The sequence below is a fragment of the Bos indicus x Bos taurus genome, chromosome 9 (assembly GCF_003369695.1).
Source record: "Bos indicus x Bos taurus breed Angus x Brahman F1 hybrid chromosome 9, Bos_hybrid_MaternalHap_v2.0, whole genome shotgun sequence".
Taxonomy (NCBI): domain Eukaryota; kingdom Metazoa; phylum Chordata; class Mammalia; order Artiodactyla; family Bovidae; genus Bos; species Bos indicus x Bos taurus.
In genome coordinates, this window is record NC_040084.1 from 62,624,401 (window position 1) to 62,637,541 (window position 13,141).

A 13,141-nucleotide genomic window follows, 5' to 3' on the forward strand; every position below is an offset into this window, starting at 1 on the left:
TACTAGAACTAATCAATGATTATAGTAAAGTTACAGGATATAAAATCAACACACAGAAATCCCTTGCATTCCTATACACTAATAATGAGAAAACAGAAAGAGAAATTAAGGAAACAATTCCATTCACCATTGCAACGGAAAGAATAAAATACTTAGGAATATATCTACCTAAAGAAACTAAAGACCTATATATAGAAAACTATAAAACACTGGTGAAAGAAATCAAAGAGGACACTAATAGGTGGAGAAATATACCATGTTCATGGATTGGAAGAATCAATATAGTGAAAATGAGTATACTACCCAAAGCAATTTATAGATTCAATGCAATCCCTATCAAGCTACCAATGGTATTCTTCACAGAGCTAGAACAAATAATTTCACAATTTGTTTGAATACAAATAGCCTCGAATAGCCAAAGCTATCTTGAGAAAGAAGAATAGAACTGGAGGAATCAACCTACCTGACTTCAGGCTCTACTACAAAGCCACAGTCATCAAGACAGTATGGTACTGGCACAAAGACAGAAATATAGATCAATGGAACAAAATAGAAAGCCCAGAGATAAATCCACACACCTATGGACACCTTATCTTTGACAAAGGAGGCAAGAATATACAATGGGAAAAAGTCAATCTCTTTAACAAGTGGTGCTGGGAAAACTGGTCAACCACTTGTAAAAGAATGAAACTAGAGCACTTTCTAACACCATACACAAAAATAAACTCAAAATGGATTAAAGATCTAAACGTAAGACCAGAAACTATAAAACTCCTAGAGGAGAACATAGGCAAAACACTCTCCGACATACATCACAGCAGGATCGTCTATGACCCACCTCCCAGAATACTGGAAATAAAAGCAAAAATAAACAAATGGGACATAATTAAACTTAAAAGCTTCTGCACAACAAAGGAAACTATTAGCAAGGTGAAAAGGCAGCCTTCAGAATGGGAGAAAATAATAGCAAATGAAGCAACTGACAAACAACTAATCTCAAAAATATACAAGCAACTCCTACAGCTCAACCCCAGAAAAATAAATGACCCAATCAAAAAATGGGACAAAGAACTAAATAGACATTTCTCCAAAGAAGACATACAGGTGGCTAACAAACACATGAAAAGATGCTCAACATCACTCATTATCAGAGAAATGCAAATCAAAACCAGTATGAGGTACCATTTCACACCAGTCAGAATGGCTGCGATCCAAAAGTCTACAAGCAATAAACACTGGAGAGGGTGTGGAGAAAAGGGAACCCTCTTACACTGTTGGTGGGAATGCAAACTAGTACAGCCACTATGGAGAACAGTGTGGAGATTCCTTAAAAAAACTGGAAATAGAACTGCCTTATGATCCAGCAAACCCACTGCTGGGCATACACACTGAGGAAACCAGAAGGGAAAGAGACACGTGTACCCCAATGTTCATCGCAGCACTGTTTATAATAGCCAGGACATGAATGAATGGATAAGAAAGCGGTGGTACATATACACAATGGAGTATTACTCAGCCATTAAAAAGAATTCATTTGAATCAGTTCTAATGAGATGGATGAAACTGGAGCCTATTATACAGAGTGAAGTAAGCCAGAAAGAAAAACACCAATACAGTATACTAACACATATATATGGAATTTAGAAAGATGGTAACAATAACCCTGTATATGAGACAGCAAAAGAGACACTGATGATAAAACAGTCTTATGGACTCTGTGGGAGAGGGAGAGGGTGGGAAGATTTGGGAGAATGGCGTTGAAACATGTATACGATCATGTATGAAACGAGTTGCCAGTCCAGGTTCGATGCACGATACTGGATGCTTGGGGCTGGTGCACTGGGACGACCCAGAGGGATGATATGAGGAGGGAGGAGGGTTCAGGATGGGGAACACATGTATACCTGTGGTGGATTCATTTCAATATTTGGCAAAACCAATACAATATTATAAAGTTTAAAAAAAAAAAAAAAAAAAGACTATACGGGGTACCACCAAATGACTTAAAGCAAGACTGTGATGTGAGCTCCTGGAAACAGGAATCACATTTAAGTTACCTTGTGTTGTCACAACCAAATGCCAGCAGTGATGTTTAAAATGTCTGTCCTCTGGTTGCAGCACAGAGCAGGGACATAAGGCCTCCACACCTATGGAAATGGTTACCCCTTGAAATTGTTGGTTGGGGAAGTCCAGGGCAGGCTTGGGCATGGTGATTTATCAACTGATAGAGAAGTATTTCACTGTTCAAGAACCGGTGTGGCCGTTCTGTCCCTGCTGGGTGAGCAGCAGGCCTCTCCAGACATGCTATAAATGCTCCTCATGTTTTGAACTGAAATCAAGGATGGGCAGTGGTCCACTGCAGCCAGCCCCTCAGGGACCATGGCCCCTGTAGTCAGGTAGGGAGGGCCCACCACGCTTCAGGAGCCCTGGGATGGAGCTCTCTTTCCTACTAGCAAGTTTTCTGAGGGCAAGGATGGTCCATTTAACCTCCCTAGTACAGAGCTGATCAATGACAGGTGTGCATGGTGTTGACAATGGACAAATGGGCCTGTGGTCCCTGAACTGTTTGTGAGTTATGTTCTTGCTAAATGAGGCCAAACTGCGGCCACACTTCTGTTGCTTTCCCTCCAGCCTCTGCCCAGGAATTATGACCTGGGACTGTGTCCTGTCGTTCCCATGACCCACATGTGAAAGGAGTGCTGTGTGCTTTTCCTTTGAGCAGCTGTTGGACTGAACTGTGTGAAGAACCCTGGGGCTCTGCCTTGATAGTTTACTAACTACCCCAAGTCGTGCAGTTGTGTAATGGTACCAGGTACAGCCTGCAGAGTTTCCCTCGTGTGACTTCTGATCCTGCAGGAAATACCTGAGAAACAGCTCAGGGGTCCCTCTCATAACCACAGTAAATGCAAATTTAGGGAGAAGGATGCAATCGAGCCTCCTTCCTCTGTCCAGCCTGCTTTCGCACTTACAAAGTCAGGGCACCACACTGGCCCCTGGATAAGGGTGATAGTGAGTCAGATGTGTCCTTGTGGAGACTGCAGGAGTGTGGTGACCAGACATTCAACAAGTAATCAATCCTCCCATCTATGTACCTACACCAGTGCTGGGTAGGGATGCTGGGTGTCAGCACACAGCTGATTGGGTAAGGCTTCCCTTGACCAGTGATGCTGGGTGTCTGATGAAGTGCAGGAAGAACATTTTGACAAGGTCTCCAAGGTGGGAAAGAGGTTGGTGAGTACAGGTTTGAGGATCCAGAGAAAGGGCAGTAAGAGGAGGAGAGCCAGTGACAAGAGATGTGGAGACTGACAGGCAGGGGTGCCTCCTTCATATCTAACCCCATAAAGGTTTGGGCTCATCCAAGGCCATTCATTATGGTTCATTATGTCAAAGGGATTCTCCTGTACCCAATCATCACTCTTGCCATAGAGTCCAGGATTTCTTCTGTAAAAATCCTGGGCCTCCCAACCAACCTCCATAAAATACTCATCTAGACTTTCTGTATGATTGTTTTTCTCCCATTCCCTTGCCAGAGCTTTTAACAAACTTAAGTACTTCTTAAAAGACAACAAACAGGCCACTATAAAAAACCTGTAAATCTCAGGAGACAAGTGGACGCAGCAGGGGAAGAGGAGGGTGGGATGAATTGGGAGAGTAGCAATGACATATATACACCACCATGTGGGAAGCTGCTGCACAGCACAGGAAAGTCGGCTTGGTGCCCTGTGATGACCTAGAGGGCTGGGCTGGGGGGTGGATGGGAGGGAGACTCAAGGAAGGGATGTATGTATACTTAGAGATGATTCACGTTGTGGTACAGCAGGAACTAACACAAAACTGTAAAGCAATTATACCCGAATAATAATTTTTTAAAAAACCTTTAACTCTTTTTCATGTTCCTCTTTCAGAAACTGGATTTGCATTTTGTACATGTCATTTGCTTCTTCGAGGGCTTTCTTCACTGCTTGTCTTTGGCGTTCATCGGCCTTTGAAAGAGAGTTCATTTATTTGTTAATATACATCAGATTTTCATGCTTAATGAAATTAGCCACCACCATGGGGCCCCACTAACTGGCTCTGTTCCCATCTCAGACCTCCCACAGCACACTGTCTCAGGCAGAGATGTCCCTAACACAGCCCTAGCCTCTGGCTAACATTACTGTTTCAGGAGCTGCCCAGGAGAGCTTTACTGCAGGCTGCTGGGTGGTCTTTTTAATTTGGCACTCTATTTCTTGTTGACTAACTATCAAAGTAATGTAGGCTCATCCAAGAAATTATGGAAAATACAGAGAAGTAGAAAAATGCACAAAGTCAAAAATTTGCTGAGAAGGGAGGTTGAGTACCACCCCAGATCCCCTGCATCAGTTCAGTTCAGTTCAGTTGCTCAGTTGTGTCTGACTCTTTGCGATCCCATGGACTGTAGCACACCAGGCCTCCCTGTCCATCACCAATTCCCGGAGTCTACTCAAACTCATGACCACTGAGTCGGTGATGCCATCCAACCATCTCATCCTCTGTTGTCTCCTTCTCCTTCTGCCTTCAATCTTTCCCAGCATCAGGGTCTTTTCCAATGAGTCAGTTTTTCGCATCAGGTGGCCAAAGTATTGAAGTTTCAGCTTCAACATCAGTCCTTTCAATGAACACTCAGGACTGATCTCCTTTAGGATGGACTGGTTGGATTTCCTTGCAGTCCAAGAGACTCTCAAGAGTCTTCTCCAACACCACAGTTCAAAAGCACCAATTTTTCGGCGCTCAGCTTTCTTTAGAGTCCAACTCTCACATCCATTCATGACCACAGGAAAAACCATAGCCTTGACTAGATGGACCTTTGTTGGCAAAGTAATGTCTCTCCTTTTTAATATGCTGTCTAGGTTGGTCATAGCTTTTCTTCTAAGGAGCAAGCGTCTTTTAATTTCATGGCTGCAGTCACCATCTGCAGTCATTTTGGAGCCCAAAAAAATAAAGTCTGACACTGTTTCCACTGTTTCCCCATCTATTTCCCATGAAGTGATGGGACCGGATGCCATGATCTTCGTTTTCTGAATGTTGAGTTTTAAGCCAACTTTTTCACTCTCCTCTTTCACTTTCATTAAGAGGCTCTTTAGTTCCTCTTCACTTTCTGCCACAAGGGTGGTGTCATCTGCATATCTGAGGTTATTGATATTTCTCCCAGCAATCTTGATTCCAGCCTGTGCTTCTTCCAGCCCAGCATTTCTCATGATGTACTCTGCATATAAGTTAAATAAGCAGGGTGACCCCTGCATCAGGGTCTTCAGAAAGATGTTTCATTATTTTATTTGAAAAGAATGCCCAGAACATTAGATAAACTTATATTTAAATTGTACATTATTCACAAAAGCATTCCCTTGTATTAGGGAATATAATTAATGGCTCACAGTCAATTTAAATTGTATTTTTATTGATAAGGATAAATGCCTACTAAGACTTTTATATCTATTACCCTTCACACTGAAGCATTTTGTACTTTTGGAGGACTTTCATCCAAAGCTTTTGCTGGAACTAATACTGGACAATTCCAATACTCTTTGCTATGATGTCTATATTGTAGAGAAACTGAGAAATAACTTCTAAGCATTGTGGCTTATCCTGCTCTCAAGAAGTGTTAATCTGCTTTAGGGAAGTCACATATAGCCTTTTCTTTCTTACTGGAAGAAATGGGAGCTGGAGGATACAGGTTTTGCCTTATTGAAGTGTCTGGGATCTGACTGTGAGCTCCAAGGTGCTCAAATTGCTCCCATGGCCTTCAGCAGTCATGTGGACTTTGGAGCAAAGAGGAGCTGGGAGAGGCTTGAAAAAAGAGACTCAGCTATGATGCAGTATTTGGAAAAAAAGCCACTTGGGGTACTACACGCTGAACAAATTGATGGTCTACATATTAAATATTAAGCAATAAGCATATTGAAAAGCAGAGACATTACTTTGCCAACAAAGGTTCGTCTAGTCAAGGCTATGGTTTTTCCTGTGGTCATGTATGGATGTGAGAGTTGGACTGTGAAGAAAGCTGAGCACCAAAGAATTGATGCTTTTGAACTGTGGTGTTGGAGAAGACTCTTGAGAGTCTCTTGGACTGCAAGGAAATCCAACCAGTCCATCCTAAAGGAGATCAACCCTGGGTGTTCTTAGGAAGGAATGATACTAAAGCTGAAACTCCAGTACTTTGGCCACCTCATGCGAAGAGTTGACTCATTGGAAAAGACTCTGATGCTGGGAGGGATTGGGGGCAGGAGGAGAAGGGGACGACAGAGGATGAGATGGCTGGATGGCATCACTGACTCGATGGACGTGAGTCTGAGTGAACTCCGGGAGATGGTGATGGACAGGGAGGCCTGGCGTGCTGCAATTCATGGGGTCACAAAGAGTTGGACACAACTGAGCGACTGAACTGAACTGAATAAACAATTATCAACAAGAATATCTTTTTTTGAACTTTTAATTCAATGACAATAAAGGGAGCCAGAGTCATCCACACACAGGGGCAATTTTAAAGGATGGAAGCTCCTGATGATTTCTGCTTCTTACTCAGCATCTATGTGTGCTGGGCATGTCATTTCATTGAACTTTCTCAACAATTCTAGAGAGTATTATTATTCCTCTTTCACATTTGAAGATGCCAAGACTACAGAGCTGAAGAACCTGCCCCACAGATGACCAGCATTCAAGGTCAGCCCTGCCTGACTCTAGCATATACAAATCCCCAAAGAGAAAGAACTGCCAAGAGGCATGCAGGCGGATTTCCGGTTCCTTTACCTTAGCCCATATATCAGCTTCTGCCTGTGCAATACGTTCTTTGAGTGCATCCTCTTGAAATTGCTCTTCCTTATTCAGAATATCTTTCCCAATATCTGTGGAGTGGAAGAGGAAAAACAATCACATATATCCACGGACTCTATCTTGGCTTTCTTTTTCACTGCTATCAAGTTATTTACTAGAGTTATCTAAGAGATCATTTTGGGAAGTTTCAATCTCTAAAGACACCAGTGAAAGAGGGAAGTTATTCCCCCAACTGATTAGGAAGGAGCTCACAGCACGGTGAGACCTGGATGGACTCAGTCCCCTTCACCACAACCCACACATCTAGTTGTTGTTCAGTCACTCAGTCATGTCTGATTCTTTGCTGCCCCATGGACTGCAGCTCCTGGAGCTTGCTCAAACTCATGTCCACTGAGTTGGTGATGCCATCCAGCCATCTCATCCTCTGTCGTCCCCTTCTCCTGCCTTCAATCTTTCCCACCATCAGGATCTTTTCCAATGAGTCAGTTCTTCACATCAGGTGCCCAAAGTATAGGAACTTCAGCATCAGTCCTTCCAATGAATATTCAGGATTGAATTCCCTTAGGATTGACTGGTTTGGACTCCTTGCAGTCCAAGGGACTCTCAAGAGTTTTCTCCAACACCACAGTTCAAAAGCATCAATACTTCAGCACTCAGCCGTCTTTATGGTCCAACTCTCACATCCACACCTGACTACTGGAAAAACCACAGCTTTGACTAGATGTAACTCTGTTGGCAAAGTAATGTTTGTGCTTTTTTTTTTTTTTTTTTTTAAACTTTACAATATTGTATTAGTTTTGCCAAATATCGAAATGAATCCGCCACAGGTATACCTGTGTTCCCCATCCTGAACCCTCCTCCCTCCTCCCTCCCCGTACCCTCCCTCTGGGTTGTCCCAGTGCACCAGCCCCTGTCCAGGTTTGCCATAGCTTTTCTTCCAAGGAGCAAACGTCTTTGAGTTTCATGGCTACAGTCACCATCTGCAGTGATTTTGGTGCCCAAGAAAATAAAGTCTGTCACTTTATTTTAGATGAGGAAACAGTGACAGACTTTATTTTCTCCTTCTGGTAACAGGACCCATTTTCCTCAAGAACTTCCTCCCTCACCTGTTCTGGGACTGCCAATCACAGCAGCCAACCTGCTTGGCCCATCACATGCTCCCCACCTTCCAAGCCCCGTTAACTGGAGCACAGACTCAAGCCTGGCCAAACACACTCTTTCTTATTTTATATAAGGCTATAAGGAGAACAAAGCTCTTTTCCTCTAAGGTTTCTAAGCTGGAGATATCAAGATGATTAGGGCAGTTTGGAACCACTTTCACTCCTTTCTCAGTTGCTGGAGTCAGCTTGGCTGCAGCAGTAAAACAACTAAGCCAACGCATGGAGACAGCAAGTGTGGACAGACTGACAGCCCTGGTCCCAGATCCCTCTTGGGTACCACTGTTACAAGGGTCAAGAAATCCTCTTTTATAAATAGTCTAGTCTGAGTTGTGTTTCTGTCACCTGCAACTGAAATACATATTAATTGGCATTGATTTAACAGTCTTTGCTACTAGATTATCAGTGAGTCTAAAAGTATAAAGCAGTGAATACTATGAGGAGGATGGACATATACTACACAGGCCCAACATTGTGAAGAGATAATTACAAAAGACTTAGAAAGACATAGGACTAAGCATGGACTGGCAAAGTTTTGCACTTCATAAAAATGTGATACAAGTGTGGGCTGCTATTATCCTTTTTTATACATAAGTTCCAGTACTTTGTATTAGTCATTCTCCACCCTAACTGTACAACAGGATCCCTGCATAGCTTTTTTAAAATGCTGAAAAAAGGAACACACTATTAATATGAAGAATAACTTGTATCTTAAGGGCATGCTGAGTGAAAAAAGTCAAAGAGTTACATACTGTATGATTATACACACACACACACACACAGGATATATAGAGAATATAGTATATTATATATATATATATATTTTTTTTTATATAAAACATTGTCAAAGAGCTTTAATTATAGTGACTGAGGACAGATTAGTGGTTGCCAGGAGTTTAAATGAGGAGGTATTAAGAGGTAACATGAGCGAGTTTCTCTGTGGTGAAGAAATATTTCTGTGTTATGACTGTAGTGATGGTTACATGAATCTACATGTGATAAATTTAATAAAACTACACACCAAGGAAAAAAGAACAAATAAAGTCTGCACCTAACTTAACAGTATTGCTCCAACACCAGTTTCCTGGTTTTGACAATGTACCAGTGTTATGTAAGGCATCAGTGAGAGAACCTGGGTGGGAACTCTGTTCTATTTTTAAAATGTCTTCAACTATTTCCAAATAAAAATCTATTAAATATGTAAAAAATATTGGCAAAGTTTTTTAAAAGCCCACATGCTGAGGGCCAATTCTGAAGGTTCTAATTTAGTGGGTCTGTATTGGATTAGTATTGTAATAGGGAAGAACAAACCTGACTCCATATTAGATGTTTTCATTTACTTTAACCTTTGTATTCAATTGCTTTTGCTTAGAGTGAAGAATGTTGCCTATAGCCTGAAATATACAGGGTAGCCTGCTCTCAAGGTTCTGACCTTTAAAGGTATAACGCTTTTCCATTCATGTAGAGCCGAAAAGCTGCAGAACAGAGAATAAGATTTGTCTTGCTGGAGGTTTACAGGAACATCATGAACTGACCCATAATGGACAATTACAAGAACAAAGGATTCCTGCACCAAGAAGTTTGCACCAACCAACTCACCCCTCCTCCCCTTTTAATATGAAAAATGTCTGCATTCTGAAAGGAGTAAGAAGGTTCTTTGGCACATTAATCTGCCATCTCTGTTTGCTGGCTTTCTGAATAAAGTCGTTCTTCTTTGCCCCAACAACTCATCTCCTGATTTACTGGCCTCTCATGCAGTGAGTAGAATGAATTTGGACTTCGTAACAGTATTAAATCCAATGACGTTTGTGTTTGGATTTAAAAATTCTGTAGAACACTGCCAATGTTGAGAACTACCCTCTGCAATACTTATTAGCATTGATACATGTTTTAATTTATCCACTTAATGTTTCGATTCAGATATACTAGGAGGCATAAGGAATCAACCAAAAAAAAATATCTAAAAATGGATATCCACTGTTCTGAGTGTAAAAAGCCAAATCATTATAGAGATCATAATTAATAAGTCACACTAAACAGTTACTAGAAGTTAAAATCAGTAATCAATTTTGGTATTGATATTTTTAGAGGATGATCCCAATTTGATCTCCCTCCACATTTTAGTTTTGTTTTTTTTTTTTTTCAAAACACTCTCCATTCTATAGCTTTTTACATTTTCAAAGATCAGGAGTAAAATTTAATCACCACTAATTTAACACATTAAAGGAAGACAGGATTTGAGAAGTAGATTGAGAGTACTTAGGAAAACACTTCCAAGGCTTAAAACCTGACTGAAAACCTGACAGGAATGAGGAGAAAAGGAAACCTGAAATTAAAATTTGATTTGCTTATTAGAAGTGCATATATAGGGGGAAGAGATAAATTAGGAAGTTGGGGATAACAGATAATACTACTATATATAATATAGGTAAGCAAAGACCTACTGTATGGCACAGGGAACTATATTCAATAGCTTATAATAACTTATAATGGATAATAATCTGAAAGAGAACATATATATATAATTTAATATAAAATATATTGAATATAATAATATATGTATATATAAAACTGAATCACTTTTCTGTACACCTGAAACGTCATAAATCAGCTATACTTAAAATGTTTTTAAATACAAAAGGACTTAAAAGATAAAAGAAGTATATACACAGTACATATTCTCATGCTATTTATAATCTATTTTATGTCACCAGTACTAACAAAGAACACAGTTTCTTTCATCTGTTTATTAAGGTGTTACTTAGAGATATTTCTCTCCTACGTGTATGGAAAGTGCTCAAGGATGGGCAAGGGCAAAAAGAACTCCAAGTTACTATTATGTGCCAGGCTTTAGAATAGGTATGAATATTTCATTAAAGCCTCAGAAGAAACCTGCAAGAAAAGTATTATATTAACATCCCTGTTTACATATAAGGAGACAGATTGAGAGGCTAAGTATCCTGCCAAGGCACACAACTGGAAAGTGGAGAAGCAGGATTTCAACCCATATTCTTCTCATGCCAAACAGACACATCTGCAGGACAAGGAGCTTTGATTAGGACAGCTGATCAAAGTCTATACAACAAGAATAACATACAATGCTATGAAACATTAGGACAAAGAAAACCAGCAAACTCACTTACCCAGTATATCTTTGTGAGTGTAAAACCGTGTCTTAAATGGCTTGTATTCATGGATCCGTTTGAAGGTTTCCCCAAAAGGGGCTGGTGGAATTATTTTATTACAAACAGCACAGCAAACAAAGTTTGTATAATTTGGATTTCTGATCATAATTAAAGTTGTCTTTTACTATGTACAGTTAAAACACTCTTAGGATTAGAAAAAGTAGTTTTAAGAAAAGTTCAAGTTTGAGAAAGCAGAAGAGATTCAAGGTTTGAAGACAATGCTAGAGGCTAATCAAGATTAAATGATTCACCATGGTTAGGTAGTGGTTATATGCCTAGTGGTAAAGAATGGTACTGAAAGCCCCTGCCCATAGAAGGTCTGGGCACTGGATTTGGGAAGATTTAAGCAGCTGCTCCCTCCTGGAGTCTAGATTAAATTGTTAACTTACTTAGCAACTGTTGCTAGGTAAGACAAGCTTTGCTCATAAAAGCAACTAGAAATCATGACAAAAGGCAGCATGGTACAGCTCTTCATTTCCCAGATACTTTCTGTATGTTTCCTTCTGCTGCTGTAACAAATGACTACATAACTGGTGGCTTAAAGCCACACAAATTCATTGTCTTGCAGTTCTGGAGGTCAGAAGTCTACAACGGTGTTGGCAGCACTGCTTCCTTCTGGAGGCTTCAGCGAGAATCTGTTTCCTTGCCTTTTCCAGCTCCCAGAGGCTGTCCCCATTCCTCGGCCCATGGGCTTGCATCAATACAGCCTCTTATCCTCTTGTTTGCAGGGTGACATTGCTTCTTCCTCTCATCATCTGCCTCCCTCTTATAAGGACTTTTGTGATTATATCAGGCCCACCCAAATAATAAAGGGTCATTTCCCTATTTCAAATCCTGAACTTAATCATATCTGTCAAGTTCCTTCTGCCATGGTTTTTCTTTTTCCCAGTCGTGTCTGACTCTTTGTGAGCACCCGAGGACTGCAGCACACCAGGCTACCCAGTACTTCACTCTCTCTTTCTCATGTCCATTGAGTAGATGATACCATCCAACCATCTCATCTTCTGTCATCCCCTTCTCCTCCTGCCCTCAATCTTTCCCAGCACCAGGGTCTTTTCCAATGAGTTTCTTCCAAGGAGCAAGGGTATTTTAATTTCATAGCTGCAGTCACCATCTGCAGTGATTTGAAAACCCAAGAAAATAAAGCCTGTCACTGTTTCCATTGTTTACCCACCTATTTGCCATGAAGTGATGGGATCTTTGTTTTTCTAAATGTTGAGCTTTAAGCCAGCTTTTTCACTCTCCTTTCATCTTCACCAAGAAGCTCTTTAGTTCCTCTTCACTTTCTGCCATTAGGGTGGTGTCATCTGCATATCTGAGGTTATTGGTATAACCTTAACCCTTCTGTCATATAATGAACATGTTTACAGGTTCTGGAATTAGGATCCAAACATCTCTAGGGTGGTGTGGGAAAAGAGGTGTATTATTCAGTCTACCATACTTTCTGTTAAATGTTTACTTAAAGAATTGATTTTTTAAGCCAGAACTAAAAAAAAGGAGTTTAATTTTTTTTTAGGTTATCTATAATGCTTTTGTGCCAGGGCAATAAAACTGGGAAAATCACACAGTACCTTAAAGGAAAAATTACTTTCAGTAAGCGAGCACTCCGGAGAAGGCAATGGCACCCCACTCCAGTACTCTTGCTTGGAAAATCCCATGGATGGAGGAGCCTGGTAGGCTGCAGTCCATGGGGTCACTAAGAGTCAGACACGACTGAGCGACTTCACTTTCACCTTTCACTTTCATGCACTGGAGAAGGAAATGGCAACCCACTCCGGTGTTCTTGCCTGGAGAATCCCAGGGATGGCTGAGCCTGGCGGGCTGCTGTCTATGGGGTCACACAGAGTCGGACACGACTGAAGCGACTTAGCAGCAGCAGCAGCAGCAGCAAGCAAGCACTCAAAATTACTAAGGTTGGCTTTTAAAATCATAGTTAATTCATTTGTTGTCTTGTTTTAAAATGGAAAGAACTGTATCTCAAGAATCCCCTCCTTGGTTAGAAAACTAGGA

General features: G+C 40.9%; 1 protein-coding gene across 1 annotated transcript in view; it reads right to left on the reverse strand.

Annotated features, from left to right (window-relative positions):
- The window catches only part of C9H6orf163 (chromosome 9 C6orf163 homolog), a 43,777-nt gene that overhangs the window by 16,448 nt on the left and 14,188 nt on the right, over positions 1-13,141 (reverse strand). Inside the window, exons 2-3 of the mRNA XM_027551438.1 lie at positions 6,766-6,860; positions 3,876-3,983 (exon numbers count right to left, since the gene is read on the reverse strand). Coding sequence (XP_027407239.1) covers positions 3,876-3,929 — 54 coding nt within the window. The 5' untranslated portion in view covers positions 3,930-3,983; positions 6,766-6,860. The remainder of the gene's footprint in view (positions 1-3,875; positions 3,984-6,765; positions 6,861-13,141) is intronic.